General features: G+C 44.5%; 1 protein-coding gene across 1 annotated transcript in view; it reads left to right on the top strand.

Moving 5' to 3' along the window:
* Positions 1-23870, top strand: part of WDFY3 (WD repeat and FYVE domain containing 3) — a 244999-nt gene that overhangs the window by 157646 nt on the left and 63483 nt on the right. The window contains 5 exon segments of the mRNA XM_030564966.1: positions 1901-2134; positions 9246-9345; positions 13017-13177; positions 16854-17083; positions 17759-17868. Of these exon segments, the coding sequence (XP_030420826.1) occupies positions 1901-2134; positions 9246-9345; positions 13017-13177; positions 16854-17083; positions 17759-17868 (835 nt within the window).

Genomic DNA, 23870 nt, shown 5'->3' on the forward strand with positions numbered 1-23870 from the left:
TTAAAGGGATTGTTACCGATCTGAGATGGACTTTTATACCTAGATTCTTAGACCAAGAGCGTGTTATTTTTCACCATTTAAAGAAAATATTTTATGTCTAATTAGATGATTAAATTAATCAGGCCTCGATCTATAATGTGAACAACTGACTGAAAAAACTTAATGCGAAATTGGAGGTCAGTTGCTGCACAATCTACTATGAAATTTCAATCCGTTGCTCTGGGGGAGATATATGCATTTTATTGAATATTTGTCTTTGGTACATTGTCTGACCACCTCAGAGATTTAAAGGAACTTATTCTTTTCAGCAGCCCTTCTGGGTAAGATGGGGCAATATTGGTCCCATTTCAGAAGTAGGGAAGCTGACACAAATAGCTTAATTTACTTGCCCAGGGTCAGAGAAGAAGCATGTGGTAAAGCTTGAAACTACAACCACAGTAAAAATAGCAATGTGGACAGCTGAGGCGCTGCTTGGGTGTGTAGAGAGCTATACGGGGTACAGACCCTAAGGGTTTGGGCATGTCTTTACTCCCCTAACAGTGCCTCACCATCTACACTGTTATTTATAGCCATGCAAAGAAGATATGCAGTGTATATACTCTACATGCTGTTGTAAGGAATGTGCAGTGTAGACGTACCCATGCAGATGTTACATTCCAACCTGAAGAGGAGGCAGGAGTTCCGGTGTTTGTGTTGCCTTTTTTACATGCCGCTTGCTGGAATTTCCTCCTTGTTGGCTGCTTCACTCTGAATGTCACATTACAGATCACACCATCTTACTTACAGAGCAATAAGGGAAAGGAAAAGAGTGATTATCCATGGCTGATGTTGTAGCACAGTTTTATTGATTGAAATGTTGACAAATATATAACCAGAGATGTGAAGAAGTTTAATGGAGAATAATATCCCTTCACAAACTACTTCTAGTAGATACAGCTATTGACATAATGTCTCCATACCAGGTATAGGCACAGAGTTGGAAATGTACAGACTAGTGTGTCTTTTTGAAATAGGTGCACTCATAATTCATTCACTTCAACTGATTTGTTCAGTTAACATGAGCTGAAAATATATTGCATATAGCAGCATGCTAATTATGGAATTATAAGTCTTGTAAATTACTTTACAGAAAACAGATTGCTAATTGTGAAATTACAGTTCTCTTACCTTTTTCCCACCGAAGGCATGATGGAAATAAAATATCTGTAAGGCTGTTTAGAATAAGAGGAATGATTTGGTGTATAATATGGGGAAATGTTGGAATAGTAGGAAAATATCTCTGCCCAACTCCTTTGTGATCTTAAGTTAGCTTGAAAAACCTGAATAGTGTCTATGGATAGTAGTGAAAACAGTGCCTGTCAGTCTTTCAAAACTTACATTCCCTTTCAGTAACAAATATGTATTATACTTTCCATATGTGCATGATACTTAGCTAGAGTTAGAAATTTGTTCACATTTGGTAAATCTCAACGGTTGTCAAAAGACTACAGTTTGTATCCATTAATGAATTTAAGGTGGGGGTGGGGAAATCCTCCTAAACTGGAATGCCTCTCTGATTGTATTTAAAGTTAATTATTAAGAATCTTGCTATGTTGCTCATATAGTTTTGGTGTAATAGTACACGGCAAGGAACTCTTTCGCCATTGCCGTGATACCCTTCATTATCACAGAAGCATGTGTGTATTTATGTATATGTATATATTTTTTTAAAAAAAGAGCTGGGGAGTTCATCCTGTTTCACATTGAGAATGACCATCTTTCAAAAAAGGTATCTTCAGAGAAACAGAATTATGGGGTAAATAAATAACTCTTAACATAAAATAATATGGAACAAAACCAGTAGCAGTTAAGGAAATAATGGCAAAGTTGTAGACTTTTAACATGTTGATTTTTTTCACAGGTTACTGATCTTGATGATGAAGTTGGATCCCCAGCTGAAGAGTTCAGAGCATTTGCAGCCGACACTGGCATGAACAGGAGCCAATCAGAGTACTGCAATGTGGGCTCCAAGACCTACCTAACCAACCATCCTGCCAAGAAGTTTGTGTTTGACTTCATGCGTGTGCTCATAATCGATAACCTCTGCCTCACACCTGCTAGCAAGCAGACTCCACTAATAGACCTCCTGCTAGAGGTAGGACTGCTGTTTTTCTGCTCTTTTTACAGAGTAAATTTCATATTACACTTTTTTCGTATGCGGTTGCTTTTTGAGGTTGTAATAAATGTTGTTGTTCAAGTGATTGTTCATGTCAATTCCAGTTAGGTGTGTGCGTGCGCCGTGTGCAGGGATGTTGGAAACTTTTCGTCCTAGCAGCTGCCCCACTTCAGTTACTTCTTACTGCCCATGACGGTTTTTGAAACAGTGGTCTCTTGTTTCTCAAGTGCTCCACTAATCCCAATCTTTCTCTTAGTAGTTACCTTTGTTAGTTAATTGTTGATAGTTACCTTAGTGTTAAGTGTTACCATAGTGTTAAGTATAGTTCAGTAGTTGAGGGCAGCTTTCGCCTTTCAATGGCTGCTCTGCGGTGCTCTGGGGCATGCCATCCCAGGGCTTCAAACCCCGCAGTTCTTGCAACAAGCCCATGCCCATAGGTGATCCCCACGACTCCTGCCTTAGGCATCTGGGGGAGGGCCTTCAAGTCGACAAGTGCAAAATCTGCAAAGCATTCAAGCCCCAAACAAGAAAAGAGAGGCAAATCCGACTCAAACAACTCCTCATGGAGTCTGCATTGCATCCCTCTGAAGACGTGGGACCGATTGCCTTGGTGCGCATTGCTCCCCCAGTGATACTGGCTGTGGTAGAAGATCCCGCACCCGTCTCGGGACCGATGATCTCCCGTGCCCCAGAAATGCCTACTCCGGCACTGTTCCCACTCCCCAATCACTCAAAAGAAGCAAGCCTTGGGAGGACCCCCCATTCAGCCGGAAGCAGCCGCTCCGGCCCCAACCAAGCAAGCTTCGGACCAGGCCTCTAAACCTGACAAGACCACTAGGCCCCGATCTGCTCGTGCCAGCCCTGCGCGGGGACCTTGCAAGTGGAAGAGGTTATATTGCCTTCCACTCCAGATGTCTTCAAGGCTGCCAGGGGGCTCATCGAAATGACAGCACCAGTGTCCCTGATCCAAGCACCAGCTCTGGCCCGAGTCCTGGTACCATCCAAGGATAAACCGGCGATGTTCGAACTGTCAGCCCTCACACCAGCGTCTCCACGCCGCTCTGAGTCCCAGTATTGTTTGCAGTCCCGGCACCACTCCGAGTACTGGTCTGACTCACGGCACCGGTTAAACTCATGGCGCTGGTCCTGCAGCCCCAACCTTTGGAGCCGTTCACGCTCAAGGTTGCTGTTGATTGCTGAAACGTGGTCTCGCTTGAGGTCCAGGTCACGTTCAGCAACCTCACGGCGCTGTTTGGAGTGCCAGTCCCTGTGCCAGCTGTCGCCATGGCATTGGCCCACAACTCATCACCGATCCTCTTTGTGGCACCACTCCCCAACACGGGACCGGTCTTCAACACGGCATCGGTTGCGGTCACGATCAGCCCAACAACTCTGATTTCTGTACGACACTCGTCTGTCAAGGGACTCAGTGCACCCCTTGCTCCTTTCGCGCACCATTCCTCCTTGTCCGTCGTGATCCCAATCTCCTTCTGGCAGATCGGAGAGCTTCAGGGGTTTCGGACATTCCCCAGTTGGCCCCCGGGAAGCCTCGGCCATGACCCTCCAGTGCCCAACTGGCAACCCCAGTGGCAATTTTGGACGCCCTGGACATATCACCAGGTTGCCCGGCCGTCGTCACAGTCTGACACCCGGCCTCCTGAGGCGACTCTCAGCCACCCCTCTCCGGACCTGGAGCAACCCATGGAGTCAGCACTCGTGGTAGGGGCTACCTCAGGTGCCCAGGAAGAGCTACCCACAGCTGACCAAGAGGCCTCCTCCCACCCGGCTCTCCCAATAAAGTCGTCTTCATCCTCCCCTGATGAGGCTGTGGCTGGCACGTCCACATCTGGCCCACCTCCGATGGGCTTTAGAGTCCTGCAAGAACGGCTTAGGTGCATAGCCCTAAATATGAACCTCCAAGATGAGGAGGTTGTGACGGAGGAGGATTCTATGGTGGACATTTTAGGCCCAGAGGGACCTTCCAGGGAGACCCTCCCCATGAACAAAACTATTCAAGCCAATGCCAAAACCATCTGGCAAACCCCAGCCTCCATTCTCCCCCACAGCCAAAGGGGTGGAAAGAAAATACTTTGTCCCCACCAGGGTATGCAAATACCTTTTCACCCACCCTGCCCCATATTCACTTGTGGTTCACGTGGTGAACGCGAAAGAAAGACACGGTCAACAAGGGTCTGCTCTCAAATCAAAGGACTCCAAAAGGCTGGACCTTTTCAGAAGAAAAGTTTATTCTACTGATGGTCTCTTGCTACAGATCGCGAACCAACTTGCGATCCTCAGTAGATACAATTTTAATTCCTGTTCTGCGGTCCTTAAGTTCCAAGACCTTCTCCCAGCAGAGGCTCGTATGGAATTGGGGGACCATTGCTGAGGAGAGCAGATTGGTAGCTCGAACCTCCCTTCAGGGTTCCCTCGATGCTGCAGACGTGGCTGCACGTACTATGGCATCCGGCATTGCCATGCGGCAGAACGCCTGGCTTCAGTCTTCAGGACTTCCACCTGAGGTGCAGCACACCATCCAAGATCTCCCCTTTGATGATCAAGGCTTGTTGGCAGAGCAAACCAATTCCTGCCTGAAGGACACAAGAAACACTATTAAATCCTTGGGCATGCATACCCCAGCTAGCCAAAGAAAGCCGTTTAAGCCCCAGACCACCCAACAACGCCCCTTCCCACCTAGACCCAGGCAAGACTTCTCCCGTTGGAGAAGCAGGTACTCTTGATGTAGACCATCACGTACCCCCTCCAGACAGTGTCAAGGACAATCCAAGCCACCTCCAAGCCCTAAGCGCCCATTTTGAAGGTGCGCTAGAGGACGGACTACCATCTCACACTCCAGACAATTATTCCTTTCTGAACCGTCTATCCCGTTTCTACCATGCCTGGTCCCGTATTACATCGGACCGTTGGGTCCTTCGCATGGTACAGATGGGATATTCTATCCATTTCCATTCCATCCTGCCCTCCCACTCCCCTTCCCCGTTCCTCTTCAGGGACCCTTCTCATGAGCAGCTCCTCATCCAGGACGTACAATCCCTCCTTACCCTAGGGGCAGTGGAGGAAGTGCCTCAGGAGCTCAGGGGCAAGGGTTTCTACTCCTGTTATTTCCTTGTCCCCAAGGCAAAGGGAGACCTAAGACCCATTCTGGACCTCAGGGAGCTCAACAAGCACATTGTCAACCGGAAGTTCCACATGGTCTCTTTAGCCACAATTATTCCCTCGCTGGATCCGGGAAACTGGTATGCAGCCATCAATATGAAAGATGCATACTTTCACATTTCAGTTACTCCACCTCAGAGACGTTTGCGCCGTTTCATAGTAAACAAGGTACATTATCAGTTCACAGCCCTCCCATTCAGCTTGTGCACATCCCCTCACGTCTTTACCAAGTGCATGGTGGTTGTGGCAGCTTTTTTTGCTGACATCACGTTCACGTTTTTCCATACCTCGACGACTGACTGATCTCACCAACAAGTCTGGTCTCAAGTACAACTGGTCATGGACACGTTTCGTCGCTTGGGCATCATGCTGAACATCAGCAAATCTGTCCTATCCCCTATTCAAACAATAGAGGTCATCTGGGCAGTCCTGGACACAAACCAAGCGAGGGCTTTCCTCCCGGAGGCCCGGCGCCTGGCTATAGCAAGCATAATTACCAGCCTCTACAAGTTTCCCACCACCACAGCAAGGCAGTGTCTCAGGTCACATGTCATCCTGTACCTGTGTAGTGCAACATGTCAGGCTAAGACTCAGACCTCTACAGACATGGTAGGCATCAACTTATCAAACGGGCCGCAACAGTCTAGATATGGTGCTCACAGTCCCAAAACACACACTCGACTCCCTATGTTGGTGGCTGGATCCCCATACGGTAGGTGCCGGGATCTGGTTCCATCCCCCTCAACCCACCCTGACCCTGGTTACAGATGCATCTGCCCTGGGATGGGGGGCCTACCTCGGGAGCCTGACAACGCAGGGCTTATGGCACGAAAGCGAGCTGTCATTACACATCAGTATCAAAGAGCTCAGGGCGATTCGCCTTGCATGCCAAGTGTTCCTTCCCCACATACAAGGCCACTGCGTAGCAGTCCTAACAGACAACACCACAGCCATGTTCTATCTGAACAAACAAGGCGGAGCCCGGTCATTACCGCTCTGCCAAGAAGCCCTCCTTCTGTGGGAATTCTGTTTAGTCCACTCCATCACCCTGCAAGCCTCGTACCTGCCGGGTGTCCGGAACGTACTGGCGGACAGCTTAACCAGGCATTTTCTCACGCACGAATGGTCAGTCCGCTCAGACATCATTCACTCTGTTTTCCACATCTGGGGGCTTCCCAGAATTGACTTGTTCACTTCATGGACCAACAGGAAGTGCCCAGCCTCCTGTTCCTTCCAGGGCCACAGCCTGATCACGTGGTTGGGCCAACTGCTTTACGCCTTCCCACCATTCCCACTGGTCCACAAGGTGCTCCTCAAGGTCCTCCGGGATAAGGCGGACATCATACTGGTGGCCTCTGCCTGGTCGCGCCAGGGTTGGTACCCTGTCCTGCTGGAACTGTCAATTTGGGCTCCCATGCACCTACCTCTCACCCCCGACTTCATCTCACAGAACCACAATCGTGTCCTACACTCGGACCTTCAGTCGCTCCACATGACGGCCTAGAGGATCCGTGGTTGAACCAGGCTGAAAGCGCCAGTTCGGACCTACGAGGCTAAGTGGAAGAGGTTCTCCAGCTGGTGCGCTCTTCAGTCCCATGCATCTTGAACTATCTAATGTTCTTGAAGGACCCAGCACCTAGCCTCTGGATCCCTTAAGGTTCATCTCACGGCCATCTCTGCATTGCACACCCGGTTGTGCGGCTTTTCCTCAAAGGCTTGGAAAAAATCCATCCTCCAACGAAGCCACTCGTGCCTGCGTGGGACCTTAACTTGGTCCTCTCCTGCCTTATTGGCCCTCCTTTTGAGCCACTGTCCTCTTGCTCACTTCTCTATCTCTCCTGGAAGGTCGCCTTCCTAGTGGCTATCACTTCCGCATGTCGGGTGTCCGAGCAATGGGCTCTCACATGTGAACTGCCATATACCATTTTTCATAAAGATAAAGTTCAGCCAAGACCTCACCCAGCTTTTCTACCAAAAGTGGTGTCCCATTTCCGTCTGAGTCAGGATATCTTCCTGCCGATCTTTTACCCAAAACCGCATGCTGACCTTCGGGAACAATGCCTCCATTCACTGGATATTAGAAGGGCGCTTGCCTTCTCTATAGACAAAACAAAGACATTCTGTAAAACAACCCACTTATTTGTCGCCATCACGGAATGAATGAAAGGCACTCCGGTTTCCTCTTAGCGAATATCTTCATGGGATCACCGGGTGTATTCGTACCTGCTATAACTTGACAAACGTCCCTCTGTCTGCTGTCATAGCTCACTCCATGAGAGCTCAGGCATAGTCAGCAGCCTTTCTAGCATACGTTCCCCTCCAGGAAATCTGCAGGGCTGCCACATGGGCCTTGGTACACACCTTCACGTCCCACTACGCCATAGTTCAGCACTCTCGGGATGATGCGGCCTTTGACAGAGTGATTCTTCAATCTGCGGTTCCTTGACTCCAACCCCACCTCTGAGGTAAGGCTTGGGAGTCAACTAACTGGAATTGATATGAGCAATCACTTGAAGAAAAAATAGTTACTTACCTTTCTGTAATTGTTGTTCTTCGAGATGTGTTGCTCATATCTATTCCATTTCTCCACACACACACACCTTCCCTTCTCTCGGAGTAACTGGCAAGAAGGAACTGAAGTGGGGTTGGGCCAGCAGGGTCTTATATAGAATGCCATATCGGCGCCACTCCAGGGGGCTCCCCAGCCAGCCCAATGAGTAGCTGCTGAGGCTAAAAGTTTCTGACATCCTTGCACGCGGCGCACGCACACACCTAACTGGAATAGATTTGAGCAACACTTCTCAAAGAACAACAGTTACAGAAAGGTAAGTAACCGTTTTTTGAATATCAGGACTACTGTTGATTTATAGAATGGTTTTAAATTGTCATTTAACATCCACCAATGGAGTTTAGAGACACTTTACATACTCATGTTTTTTAATGGCTTTTTTTTCTCTCTCCATTGTTTAATACCTTGAAGCTTAAAAATAACTTAAGAGATACAATCCCAGTCGACCGTGGAGAGGTTATTTAAAAGGCATCCATGTGTAGGTGGTAATTGATTACTTAAGCTGATGAGCTGCCTCAGACAGTGTGGCGTGCGGGGGAAGGGTACTGATATTACAGTCCTGGGGTACGCCAACAGAGACAGAAGGCAGAAGACATTCAGCTAGGTAGGATTAGCAATGTACTGTAATAAAACTATTGCCTTTTGAGCCTGTAGAAAAAGAGGCCTTGTATGCAGTGTCACTTTCCATAACCGTCATGGTTTCTCTGTGTGAGCTTCAGAAGTGTGTTTGTGTAGCTATCCCAAAACTAATATTGAAATAAAAAAAAAATGTCTCTTGGGTTTATATATTCATTCAAATAGTTAATTTAAGTGTGACATACACTAGTGGGTGCCAGTGTGAGCTAAGCAAATGTCTATTTTTCCCATTACAAATATCGTAACAAATTATTAATATTTTAGTAGTTTCTGTTACAGAGAAAATAGCAAAAATAGCTGGCAAAACAGAAATCTGCCTTATGGAAATGAAAATAACACTCACTCTATTCAGTATAAAATGATACAGTGCAACCCATGGATTGAACTCCATCCTTAAACTTAAATTAAAGCCACTGCTATAAAAGTAAGGCAGGGTGAATGTAGTCCAAGAGGCTTAAAAGTCAGAAATGGGGGAAAGATCATCCAGTCCCTCTCCTTCCAAAGCTGAATGTGTCCCAGTCATATGTGTTCCAGAAAATTAGATGTTTTTATTTATAACAAATAAATAATTGATAACTTCTTAGATTTCATGTATCTAACAAGGTGAAAATTTCCATGGAGTAACCATAGTTGTCAGCATATGGTATCGCTTTCTGTTCTGCAACTTTCTTTAAAGCAGCTTCTCTACGTATTGATTATGTGTTGTAGGCTTCCCCTGAAAGATCAACAAGGACACAGCAGAAAGAGTTTCAGACTTACGTTTTGGACAGTGTGATGGACCACTTACTTGCAGCTGATGTTTTATTGGGTAATTTCTTATTTCCTTTTCATTTATTGATGCACATGTCATCCATACTCCATTACCAAAGCCAATATCAGTCTTCAGTGGTTTTGGTTTTGGTTTTAATTTCTTCTTCCCCCTTTCCTTAAAATTTGTTTCTCCTTATCTTCTGTATCTTTTTTGTCCCATGATATGTAAGAGGATATGTTACTTTTCTTACACTCATGACAGCAAATCTCCATCATGCCCTATCTGTGAACCATTAGGAGTTCAAAAAGTGTGATACGGGTGAAGTATGTTTTACAATTATGAACCAAAAAAATTTGGCTGAGAAAAGAGGCAGGAGGAAATGGGACTGAATTTTATCATCCCAGCCCTGCACCATCAATTATGCCCTCTTCCCCTCAACAGAGGGCTTGCCCTTTCCCTAGTTTTAGTTGTGGCTGGGGCTTAAATTGTTAAAAGTTGGCCTTTTTTCCTTTCCCATCTTTTATTATTTTATTTATATTACTGCAACAGCCAAGAGAACTCTGTGGGATTAGAGCCTCATTGTGAAGGAGCTGAACAAACTCAACAGGACACTGTCCTTTTCCCTGAAAAGCTTGTTATCTAGATGGCAGTAGGAAGGACTGACAGAGGAGAGGCAGATGATCATTGAGATGGCTCTGAGGCTACATCTTCACTACCCGCCGTATTGGCAGGTAGCAATTGATTTCTCGAGGATCGATATATCGCATCTCATCTAGACGCGATATATCGATCCCTGAATGAGCTCCTGTCGACTCCGGAACTCCACCAACGCGAACGGCGGTAGCGGAGTCGACAGGGGGAGCCGTGGACGTCGATCCTGCGCCGTGAGGACGGTAGGTAACTCGATCTAAGATACTTCGACTTCAGCTACGCTATTCACGTAGCTGAAGTTGCATATCTTAGATCGATTTCCGCCCCCCAGCGTAGACCAGCCCTGAGACTAGTGCAGGGACGTCACTGCTCAGATGCCCAGTTTGAGTTCATGCTCATCAGCTGAACTCCCTAGGAATTCTCACTTTGCCCTATTCCCCAATCCCTCTTCCGTGGCCAAACTTGGATCTCTGAGGCCTTTGTGGGTTTTCTGCTTAACTCCTCTAGCTCCTCTCGCCTCTTTAGGGTGAGACTAAAGTCTTCCTCTGTCCTTCCCTTTCCTCCTAGTCTGGTGTTAGGAGTGTCAGAAAAGAACAAATTTGTCACTGTCCCCTGCTCACCAATTGCAGATTTTATGGAGGTTGTTATTAAAAATGGCAGCAGCCTATTAGTCAAGTGTTGCTTCTTTTTTCCATGCTTACTGTTTATGAAGTCATCTGCAGAGGATAGTATCTTCTTTTGGAACCAGAGAGAATGGAGACGCATGCAGGGATGGGGCTTTATCTCTTTTTAAATAAAACTATATATTTGCAGGATCCAAAGAGTTATACCTCCTAGGGTCCAATTTATTAACAGTAATTCCAAAATAATAGTACATGAAACCCCATATCAAACCTTCTCCTCAGGTTTCCCTTCCCTTTTAGTTATGTCAATTCAGCTGAAGCCTTCTCCCCAGGCTTGGTTGCCCCAGGATTTATTTCTTCAAGACTTGTCTGTTCTGAATTCTGTCTGCATGAGGAACGTTCTCACTTCCCTTGTATATGGGGGGGGGGGGGGAGTAACAAGTCAACTCCACCAGTGAGCGAATGCAACCCACTTAATGGTTCCCAGCAAGATCAACACCTGCTAATAGTGGGGAGTTTGAAGCAAACACTGTCAACTTGTTACAGTGCCTCAGAATAAGCTCTCTGTTAAAAAATAAAATACAGTTGTGTAGAACTACTATTGATCCTCAGTTTTTACCAGGTGAGCGCCAGTGGGGAGCAAGATACCAACTGTTTTAAAAATCACTGTATGTATTTACAAAGGACTAGATTGTGCTATGTGCATGAAGCCCATGGTAAGGGACAGTGCATAAACCTACTGTTGTGGGCATGCACTGGAAGGCATTGTGACTCAGAGCAGCACCATCTCTTGACTGACGGTTGCTTTTGAAGGGGGAAGTGATTTACCAAACCCATTTAAAGGGAGTAGCATGCTGTTGTCCCTATCCAGGATGCCCGACCATCTCCTTTGAGATGGAGGTCAGAGCCATGGCTTCATCTGGTTCTCACCCAATTGCTTCTGGGAGGAAACAGTTTGAGGCACTGCCCCTATATTCCCCAAGTGTTGGGACTGCTGTTATGGCCAGCCTCATGCAGTTGCAGAAACAGGAAGAGGAATCCTTATTTCTTTCTACTCCACTCATCAGCAGTATAAGAGTTAGCTACTAGCTAGTCATAAGGAAACAGGAAACTGCTAGTAGAGCTTATGGCAAGGGCCATGCTTAGCATATGAATGTGTGAGACACCTTGGGGACTTTGACTGTTGTTGTAAACTAAGATCTGTTATTTGTTTGGAAATGGTTTTGTTTAGCACTAGTTTAATATGAACAATATCGATATTACGGTATACAGAACAATTTCTAGTAAATAGTACACGCCATCTGAAAGTCCGCAGCTCCCTACATGCATTCATCTTCAAATTCTTATTCCTTCTCGGAATCTGTGTCAGCAGATGTACATCCTGCTGAGAAATCAGACTTAGAATTGTTATTCCTGTCATGAGGAAGAAACCCACACAAGCATATATTTTGGCTGTAAGTGTTCTTTGTTTTTTAACAATGGGTTAGTTCATGTGCAAATGAAGTATAGGTGTTCATGTTAGCAGGTGAATACACACACCACTGGGCATTAGGCAAAATACAGATATACCTTCTGAATATAAACTCGATGTATCGAATAAACTTGGTGGCAGTTAGTATTACAGTATCAATTTTGGGTCCCCAGTGCTAGGTACTGAGTATGCGTAAGAGAGAAATATAGAGGTGCATCATTCATAGAGATTTAGTGCCTTCCTTTGGGAGAATCCTCAAATGATGGATAGGAGGTCTCCATGCTTAAGGAACCATCACTTTATGGGAACAGTCTTACCAGCTATTCTTCTATCTGAATTTCCTTCTTTGGAAAAAATGTTATTGGGGAGGTTGTGGTGAGGCAACTGTCTGGAGACCTCAGATTTCCTTGAATCCTTTCAGTACCTTTAGACTTGGGTATGGCATGGCTGTTGTGCTGATCTTGTTAGCCATCATGCTCCAGAAGGTGACCAAAACCAGGTGTCCATGATGCTTCTCTTATATCCGACCAATAACGGATACAAAAGGTCATGTTATTGACTTCATGAACTCAGTCATGAGCACAAGGAGTTGTACTTGTGTGCCTCTGCTCTTTCCTCAGAGAGATCAGTTGGTGGAGTAAAGCCTTGCCCAACAAATATTAACGCATCCTTTAATATGCACATATGGCATTGTTTTTCTTCCTTCCTTGTTTTGGTTTGTGATTAAAAATATGCCTTCAGTGCCCACTTCACATTGTCACTATTACAGTTTAATAAATATCTTGCATACAATGTTAAGCTCCTTTTGTTTGACTAACAATTCCAGGTAGCATTTCATTCAAATGACTGTAGCACTTTCTCCATGTTGCAGAATAAAGAAATTATTCTTTAGAAAGCTATTGGACGTGCTGAACACACGTAGGTGGTTGGAGAGGGTTTTTTTTTGCTGCTGTTTAAATCATTTTGTTTTCTTTGTAATTTAGGTGAAGATGCATCTCTGCCTATTACAAGTGGTGGCAGTTACCAGGTGCTGGTGAACAATGTGTTTTATTTTACACAGCGTGTGGTGGATAAGCTTTGGCAGGGCATGTTCAACAAGGAATCCAAACTCCTTGTAGACTTCATCATTCAGCTAATTGCACAGGTAACAGTTCGTAGTAGTAGTAGTAGTATTACTGTAGTGACTATGGGCCCAAGTCATGGTCCAGGACCCCCCAGTGCTCTACAAACACAAAACAAAAGGGTGGTCCTAGCCCCAGAGAGAGCATATTTGTTTGATAAGTTTTAAAAGATTGTCCAGAGCATTAGATGCACATTCACACTCTTTTATAGCTTGTAAATATCTAAATAAATAATTTAGGTTATTTTGCATAATTTCATCTACTGGTGCTGATTCTAAGATGTGGTGTCTTTTGTAAGAGAATTTTTTTAAAATACTGTGCGCATTTTAAAATGTAGTTTAGCTTAATATAGGCAGTCCCCGGACTTGTGACACAATTGGTTCCTGAAAATTGCGTTGTAAGTCGAAACGTCGTAACTCGGAACCGCAAAACAGTCCATTGCAGGACTGAGCATCATAAGTCAAATCAGGGTGTCAATTCAGAAACTTCATAAGTGCTGTTGGTCGTAAATCAAACGTCGTACAGTTGAGGACTGCCTGTATTTTTAAGGAAACTAGAACTTCTTTAGCCTGCAAAACTTTTAAAGTTAATATAACATTGACCCTGCCAGCAGGTAGGGGATCTTGGGGGACAACTACTGCACTGGTGGGGTGCAAAATAAACTTTATTAAGAAAATGCAAAAACAGGGAAAATTCAGTAGTGAGAGGTATGGGGTTTGTTAAGGTAGACAATTGGTGAGGGATTTCTTTTAGTAAATAGTATAGGGGGTTCCAATAGTGGGGTACAATACAATTAGTAACCAATTAACACTGAAGTATAAATGTAACGGGTAGCTAACAATTTCTGTGTAAAGGGTGTGTCACAGCAGCATATAACCAACTAACAGTTATGGGTAAAATGTGTTAAATAACCAACAACTCTAGGTAAAAATGTGTCACAGCGGCGTAAATGTAAAATGTGAAGTGTGTCAGAGAGAAAAAGGGTAACCAATGGGGTTTTATGCTAGACTTTTATGCTAATACAATTGAGGTTTGGCAGTAGTAGGAGTGGGGTGAACACGTGGGGGAAGGGATTAAAAGAGAGAGAGAGAGAGAGAGAGAGAGAGAGAGAGGCAGTGGTAGAGGAATGTGGTTGGGGGATGGGGGGGAAGAGGAGCACGTGGTGGAACAGAGACCAAAGGCAGAGGCGCTGCAAAGGGAGATTTAAACTTAGGGAGACACAGAGAGCAGACAGGCTGCAAGTTTAAACAGCAGAGAGACTGCAACGAGTGACTGGGGAGCTCAGGGGGAGACACGGGCAAGCTTTGGGGGGAGGGTTAGGGCAGCAGGAAGACAGACTTAACCACAGTTATACAGAACACAGCAAAATCTTATTTATGATCTAACTTAACCAAGACTACACAAATTAGCAAGTAACAGAACACAATGCAACAATTCTTTTTTAAAGCTAACTTACAGAGCACAATACAAACAATTCTTTAAACCTAACTTAACCACAGCTATGCAAAATGAAATTACAACTTATCTAGACTAAGAACCTGATTCTAATAGGTGCACCTTACACTATGCCAATTCTTTGATCGGGAGCGGGAGCAGTTCCAGAAGGCAGAGTGGTGTATGCCCAGGGTACAGCCCCTGGGGGGAGTGGTGGTGGCTGCAGCAGTGGGGCGGCTGCAGGCCGGCGGCCCAGGATACAGTCCAGGAAGGCACAGCTTAGCAGCGGCACAGTCTTATTTTTAGCAGCAAAGGCGCTGCAGAGCAAGAAACAGATTACAGATACAGACCAAGGAGTTAGCTTGGGTCTGTCTGCTGGGGAAACAAGGCCAGCAGCTAGGACGGGGGAGTCTGTAAGAGGGAGTTCTTACCAATCCCCAGGACAGCAGCAAGCACAGAGGCAGGAACGGCAGTAGCATCAGAGGATGGAGAGAGGACTCGATTCGCTTACAATAATCAGGAGATCTCCAGGCACAAATTCGTTGTTCGTGGGAGGGGAGTTTAAAAACAGGGGTATGCTCAAAAACAAACGAGGGCAGGGAGAGGGCCCCCCAAAGACCCCTAGCTGATCAGACCAGGTGGCAAAGCAAGGACCTTCTCCAAGGTCTGATCAGAAAATGTCCGGCTTTAAAGGCAAACTCAGGCAGTTTCCCACCAGTACTTTTGATTGGCTCCTCTTGATACAGGGGAGGAGAGAAGGCAGGGAAAGGCTGCAGGTAAGCATAGGCATGCCTGGGCTTGTTCTGAGCCACAGGTATGATTCATATGCTTAATTAGTTGGCCACTTCAGGTCTTGCATTTCTGGGCAGCACCCCCCACACCGAGCCCGGGTCTGAACAAAGGAGCCAAACAAAGAAGCAAGAAGCCCCCTCCCTAGGCAGAGCAATGGTTCCAGTTAGTCTGTACAAGCCATTCCTATGAATAGGGCTGTGACTTTAGTTAGCACAATGGCCGGGAGGGGCGGCCACACAGGACAAACAGAAAGGAGAGGAGAAAAAGGAATGCAGCAGGGGGACAGCTGTAATAAGCAGGAAAGTCAAGTTTTTAGTTTTCTCCCTTTGTGAGCCCTGTGCGGTCTTGCCTTGCAACTTGGACTAGCATAGTTTACCCCCTGAACTGCAAGTATGATGAAAGAAATGGTTGTCCACCTTATCTTTCTCTTTGGTAGTGTGATGATGATAAACATGATATAAATGCCTTGATAAATGGAAACAACTCAGGACAAGATTTCTCCCTTCATCTCCCAACATCTTGGGCCCTCCACAAATTATTTGGCAGACTCTGTAGCTATATTATTGAAGATAGGAACAATCTTAGGTGCCATTTTCCAAGCCCTTAGTGCATGAAGATTCCAGAGAAATGTATTAGGCTGCTACATACCATAGGATTTGCAGGTTTGTGTACGTAGTGTTTAGACATTCTCATGCCAGACTGGGAGCGGAGACTAAAAGAGCAATGTAAGTTTTCCTGTTAGTGCTCAGTCTTTGGAAATATATGGGCTTTTCTCCTCAGCCTTTTTCTTTTCTTTTCTTTCCCCCCCCCCCTTTTTCAGTCTGCACCTTCATTGCATGACTTCTTGGTATTTATATGTAGTAGGTCAGTGTTCTGATATGATATAATATTTTGATAGTTGACTTATACACCTGTCTGAGTATGCTGTATTCATCTCTCTGGTGTCTGAGTGCCTGATGAAGAGAGAGGTCTTGTCTATTCTAGGGATATTTTCCTGATTATTCAGGCTTAAAACCATTACTGCATCATAGATAAGACTCTGATGCTGGGAACCATTTTTATAAGTGGATTAGTTAACTTGCTTTCAGATTAATTAGATTTAAAACTGTTACGAATTTGTGGGAGCTTTTCTGTAGTAAGATGAGTCCAAAGATTCTTCCTTCTCCTCTTCCACTGAATCTCATTGAGAAGCTTTGTTGTGGAAATTAGAACACAGCATTTCAAAAAGTTACCATAGAAGTTACCATAAAACAAGATTCTTATCAGTCCATTTATCAGCATGACTTCAGTTCTCATTTCCAGGCAGGCAAAACATTAATACATATTGGGATTGAGCGAGGGAATTAATCAGTACAAAGATCTTTTAGTAAAATGAAAGTTTTTTGAAAAAATCAGTGTAGGATTTGAAGAAATAAGTTTGTGTGGAGATTTCACTATCTGACATTATATTAATTGTTTTGTACTTTCCATCAGTCAAAAAGAAGATCTCAGGGATTATCACTGGATGCTGTTTATCACTGCCTGAATAGGACCATCTTGTATCAGTTCTCAAGGGCACACAAAACTGTCCCTCAGCAAGTTGCTCTCCTTGATTCTCTAAGAGTCCTTACGGTGAACAGAAACCTAATTCTGGGACCCGGGAACCATGATCAGGAGTTCATCTGCTGTCTAGCTCATTGCCTGATTAATCTGCATATGGGAAGGTAAGTATCTCAGACTTAAATTCATCATACTAGAGTCAGTCTTGTACAGTGTTTCTTCTTCCTCGCTAAGCTACGGATGCTTACTGATGAATCACAAACAGTTGGCAAAATTGTGGGTATCTGTTTATAATGTTTGATGCCAGGAAAGTGCAAGATAACTGAAATGATTCATCTTGAACAAAATTACTATTGGATAATACAGTCTGAGGGTTATAATCCTATCTCCTTTTCCACAACTATGTTAAGATATTGGTACATGAATATACCTTGTTCATCAGTCATATTAAGCTTCAATAGTGTAAAATATTTAAATTTTCTGGATATTCATATTCTTCCAGTGAATTTTTTTTCCTGGTTTGTTTTTTGTATTTATCCAAAGTCTCTTGGGTATTAATACCAGCAGAAATCTAATGCTTCCCGTTCAATACTTGTCATTAATTTGAATTGTACAAGTTCCACCCTATCTTTCCCCAGTTACTTTAGTAGAACACCATGCCTTTCTTCATAAAACTGCAGCTCAGAATGAGGCTGCATGTCCTCAAAACAAGAGGGACCAGAAATATGTCTCTGCTCCTGTAGCAGTACATGTTGATTCAGTTTGATGATACCACAGAAAGATGAAACACTTCAGTTCTTAAACCCTATCTGCTTCTGTTCATTCTAAATTTATTGTAGCGGTATTGATGGGTTTGGACTGGAAGCAGAAGCCAGGATGACTACTTGGCACATCATGATCCCCTCTGACATAGAACCAGATGGAGTCTACAATCAAGATATTAGCGAAGGTAATAAAAAAAGCAGCTAAACCTCACATTTCTGTTAACACAAGATTCTTAAAATGTTTTTATTCTTCTCCTTCCCTTCCTCGCCACCAGTCTTCTTCCCATTTTTTCGTGGGGGGTGTTGGCAGAAGAAGACTGTGGTTATCTGAGATGGTAAACCATATCAAAAATGTAGAACACTTCACAGAAATATTGAGAAGCATCCAGGGTCCGCTATCTATTTATCAAAACTGTAAGAACATTTCAGTCCCTTCCTGATATGGTATAAAGGCCATTAAAAGTGTTAACAATACTAATTAGAAGCAAAATTTGTTTACAGAGAGAGAGAGAGAGAGGCTAGTCCAATATGAATCGATAGTTTTGTGTATGGCAGCTAGATCTTGGTAAACAGAGGTAAGAAATAACTAGGGTTAGGCATGAGGTATATAATTCAGTGAAAACAGCAGGATCTGGAAATTATCTACCAACTTGGTCCAGAGAGGGAAACTGGGATTATCACAGATGGGTGTTGAAAAGCACTAAACAGAGTGGGTAGGATGCATGAGAAGCAGGTAGGAGAGAAGAACCAAAGCGCCCCTAATCATACATGAAGAAAAGAAACAGGAGAAATAGGAAGATAGGAAAGAAGCAGTTTTAGGAATAAGGAACATCAGGGTAAAAGTTAAGTTCACAGTCAATCCTTATCCCAGAGAGAAAGTGGCCACCCCATTCCTGTTCTGTACCCTTCTTAGTGTTCATCAGGATCAGTTTGACAGAACCACCCTTAGAGGAGAAGATTCAGTGAGGTGAGCATTTCTAATTTCATGAAGGTTATATATATTATTACACAGACAAAAAACTGTGCTAAAAGAACATTGATAAAGTTGCAAAATCAAAGATTCAAAAGTTAAGAAATGTCAGAGTTTAAAGTTGTATCTGCAACCTTAATTCCACCCCCATAGTAAGTTCTTCCCTTCAGGCATCCCTTGACACAGTAATAGGCTCCATGGTTGTCTCAATAATCATGAGATAGGCTTCATGGCTGCAGGCCTCTGGGTTCCCCAAAGAGGTCCAAACCACCATTGAGGACTTTCCTTTTGACAACAGCAATCTCTTTAGTAACCAAACGAATGAGTTGTTGCATACTCTCAAAGATTCACAAGCTACCCTCCTCTCTCTGGCTATTTATACTCCGGTACCCTGCAGAAAATACTCCAAGCCTCCTTTGTCTCGGCATTGACCACTGCCACCTTCCTACAGATGATGTATGAACCTCCAAGAAATGTCAGGCTAGGCACCTGACCCCTGTCCTCTACTTTGAAGCTACATCTTAGAAAAGTGTTTAGATGAGACATCTGTGAGTTGACAGACAGTCTCCCTTGCCCAATGTCACACCCATTCTCCTAGTGTGACATGCTATTGCAATGGACAAGTGGGTCCTGGATATTCTGTCAAATGGTAGAATGGCTCCCTCTCTTCCCTCCCCCCTCCAAAAAAAAGACAAAAACCTTCCTTGTCCCTTTTCAGGAACCCCCCTCTCTCATGAGAGGATTCTGAAAAAGGAGTCAGACTGCCTTTTTCAATTGAGGGCAATAGAGACTATACCACCTTCTCACACAGGGAAGGACTTTAACTCTAGGTACTTCCTTGTCCCCAAAAAGAAGGGTGGCTGGAGGCCCATTCTGGACTTCAGACAATCGAATTTCTTCATACAACACTCAAAGTTCAGAATAACTGACCACTCTAGCCTCTATAATACTCTCCATCAATTCAGGCAACTGGTATATAACCCTCTATTGGAAAGACATATTTTCATGTGGATGTTCGCCCCACTCACAGACGATTTCTGTGCTTTGTAATGAGCCAAGAACACTTTCACTACAGCATGCTCCTTTTCAGCCTCTGGGCTGCCCTATGGGTATTTACAAAAGTTGTTGCAGTGGTGGCCACTTACCTTCACCTGGATGACCAGGCTGTTCGCTGGTCAGTTGTACCAGAAGGCATATGCAACACCCACTATCTCATTTTAACTCTTTCATTCACTTGCAGTGCAAGCCAGTTTAGACAAGTCCATGTTCACAGCAGACAAACCATAGAATTAATTGGAGTGAACCTGAATTCAGACATAGCGATGGCCTACTTACCTCAGGAACATTCTTTGCTATGAGGGATCTCATTGACCAGCTTCACCTCAGACTTACAGCCCTATTCTATCTGTTCCTGTTGGGCCACATGGTGGTGTGCGCTTATATCACTGTACTTACAATGCCTTCAATCTGGCTATTGTCAATCTGTGCCTCAAAAAAGGACTCCTTGGATCAGAGAGTCTCTCTTCCTTGAGACATGTTGACATAGCTCATCTGCTGGAGAACAAGGATAAAGTATGCCTGGGGTTCCCTTTCATTTCTGAACCACCTACAAATGCAGTCATCTTGGATGCCTCCATACTAGGATGAGGAACACATTTTGGCAACCAAACAGGCCAAGGCTTCTGATCTCCTCAGGAATCCGGGATACATATCAACCTACTCAAGCTTTGAGCAGTTCACAAGGTATGTAAGATATTTCTACCCATCATTCAGTCCACCCACTTAGAGGTCAGATCAGACAGTATGGACCTCTTCTACCATATAAACAAGCAGAGAGGAGCAAGACGACTTTGCAGAGAAGTGGTCCACCTGTAGAATTTATGCATCAGGCAAGGAATCACCCTTTGAGCAGTACACATCTGAGGGGTGATGAATTCACTGGTGGACAGTCTCAGCAGTCTTTACAAACAGAACATGAGTGGTAACATCACCTGTCAAAAGCACAACACATCTTCCAGCAATGAATGTTTCCATCTTGGGATCTCTTCGTGTCCCGAGACAATAAAAAGCACTTGGCATACTGCTCCCAGGCGGCCCAAGGCCTCGTTATCAGAAGGGATGTCTTCCTGGTGCAGTGGTCAGAACCACTGATGTATGCCTTCCCTCCCATACCTTCACTTCCTTGTGTACTCAGGAAGATCAAACTCAATAGTGATCCTTATGGTGCCTTGGTGGCTGAAGCAAATCTGGTTTACCAGCATACTACAGCTAGCCTCTCACCCATGTATCTACCTGCCACCATTCTGGAGCCTGCTTTCCCAGAATGAGGGAACATTGAAGCTCAACATCTCTACAGCTGACAGCATCATTGTTGATGGACTGCATGCATAGGGAGAGTATACTGTGAGGGAATTCAGTCCATCCTTAATAACAGCAGGAGACCCTCTACATGAAAATGCTACTCTGCAAAGTGAAAGCAATTCTCCCTTTGGTGCCAGCAGCATCACTTACATGCAGTGGCACTGGACATTTCTGTCATTCTGGAGTATCTTCTCTCACTCAAGATGACCGGCTTATCAGTCAGCTCCCCACAGGTACATTTGGCAGCCGTCAGCCCTTCCCATCCCCAGATGGAGGGCTACTCAGTCCTTATTCACCGTATTACTGCAGAGTGACTGATGGCATCATAAGGACATTCTCTCCCGTTGCAAAACAAGTCCGTCTGGGATCTGAACCTCCTCTTCTCTGCATTCGTGAAACCACCATTTGAACCGTTGGCCTCCAGTTCCCTCCTTCCCCTTTCTATGAAAATTGCCTTCTTGATGGCAGTTACCTCTGCTAGAAGGGTTGGAGAGCTTGGTATCCTCATGGTGGATTTACCTTTTGCAGTTTTTCACAAGGGTTCTTTCTAACTACATCCAAAGCTCCTCCCTAAAGTTTCTTCTGAGTTTCACTCTAACAAGACTGTTCACGTTCCAGTGTTTTACCCCAAGCCTCACCACAACATAGGAGAGACAAGGCTTCATTCCTTGGATGTGTGCAGGGCTGTAGCCTTCTAACAGCATGGAACGGCTCCCTTTCAGAAGTCCCCAAGCTTGTCTGTCACCATTAGAAAGCTATCTCTTCCCAAAGGGTCTCTAAGTGGACTTCTCCCTGCATCATCCTTTGCTATGATCTCATGAAACCCCATCCTCCTCTAATTGTCAGGGCCCATTCTGTGAGAGCCGAAGCAGCATCAATAGCCTCCTTATAGGAAATCCCCATTGGAGAGATATGCAAAGCAGCTAGCCGGGGCTCCATACACAACTTCACTAGGCATTACGCATTAGTCCAAGCTATGGTTGGAAGGGGTAGTCCTTTGCCTCAGTGATCCCCCACTCCATGGTACAGCATCCTTCCTTGCGCGCTGATCCCCAACAAATACTGCTTGGGAGTTACCCACAGTGACATAAGGCCAGCAATCAAAGAAGAAAGAAAATGTACTTGCCTTACAGTAACTCTTCAAGCTGTATGATCCCTATGGCTATTCATGACCTGCCTTCCTTCCCCTCTGCTCTCATCATCACGTGATTCATGGCAGAATCAGAACTGGAGTGGTGGTCAGTTCACACTGCCTTTTATGTCCTCGGCTGAAAGGATCAATAGACACTAATATTGAAGAATTTCCTATTCTGGGTACAGGAGCATATGCGTTCCCACAGTGAATACCCAGAGGGACCACACAACTTGAAGAATTTCAGTTACTATACAGTAGGTAATCTTTCTTTTTCCCAACATCTCTGTGTGAATAAAGAGTATTATCCCCATTTTGCAAGATGGGGAGCTGAGGCATAGAGAGACTAAGGTCAGAAGTATCCATTAATTTTTGGTGGCCCTTTTGAGACACCTAGAACCTGATTTCTGTGTGTTCAAAGCACATCTTCCATTGCTGTCCTGAATGCTCAGCACATCATACCCCAGGATCTCAAATCAGGCACTGAGAAAATAAGAAACACATAGTCAGTGATCTCCTGTGGATAAGTTTGGTGCAAGTTACTTGCACAGTGTCGCATTGGAACTCACTGTCAAAGGCAGGTATAGAATCCACTTGTCCAGGGCAGCGTTCAGCTGCCTTCAACATGAGATTATCCTTTTTCTTCCTACAGTCCCTTGCCTCCTCTACACATCTTTCAACTTGTACAACAAATGAGGCAGGGAACTTATAGACAACAGCCTCCTTTACTAACACAGCTCTGATTCTTCTCCAGAGCAGGTTCATACTATGCATTGAATGAAGCAGGAGTCCTGTAGAAATAAAAGTATGTGATCATGTAATCAAAGACTGTATAAAAATGCTTATGCACAAAGGGGCTGAGTTAAGGTTGCACAGGCACTCTTTATTGTGGCATTTCCTAATTTCTGAGTGCTTGATGTTGCAAGTTTAGTAACGTTCTTTTAACGTAGGGATTTTTTGGTGTAATTTGCTAGCTTTTTAAAAAAGGAAGCTGAAAATACAAATTCAGTCATGTAGCATCACACTGACATCCGCATGCTTTATCAGCAGGGTTGGAACCTTTATTTCCACTGAACAGACCTGTGCCACTTGAGCTATGGGAGTAACTGATAGAGGATGACAACCCCTTACTGTTATGTGAAACAGCACTAGAAGTGGATGGAGAAACACACTTTGCCCAGTATATTTCATAGTTCTTTGCTGACAGTGGAGGAATGGTGAAACTCTGGAATCTTGAGTTCCATTCTCGGTTCCGAAGAGGAGTGACCACTTCTGTCTGCCTTGTCCCGTTCAACCCTCTCCTGTCCTCTCTCTTCCCAGTTAACCAAACCCTTTCCAAATACGCTTGGGTCTATATCACTGAAGGGATTATTTTAAAATGGGAGGAGTTTAAGTCCTTAATGATTCTTTTTTGTCATTTTTCTTATGCCCGGGAATATCTCAAGGGCACAAAACACTCAATCACACAGACTGATGGTGGTGAGCTGTAATACTAGTGAAGAAAGTCCGGTTGGGAGCTCAACTAATCCCAGTCACGCTACTGTTGATATACCAGTTCCATATTCTTCATTGGTAGCTTTCATAGGCAGAATATAGGCAGCAGCCTTCAGCTAAAACATTGTATCACTCCTAATAACACCAGAAATATACTGCCACAGTCTCAAAATATTAGCTACCTCACTTACTTGGGTGCCAGTTTGAGGAGGAGATAAAAGTATGAAATT

Source organism: Gopherus evgoodei, chromosome 5 (assembly GCF_007399415.2).
Source record: "Gopherus evgoodei ecotype Sinaloan lineage chromosome 5, rGopEvg1_v1.p, whole genome shotgun sequence".
Classification (NCBI taxonomy): domain Eukaryota; kingdom Metazoa; phylum Chordata; order Testudines; family Testudinidae; genus Gopherus; species Gopherus evgoodei.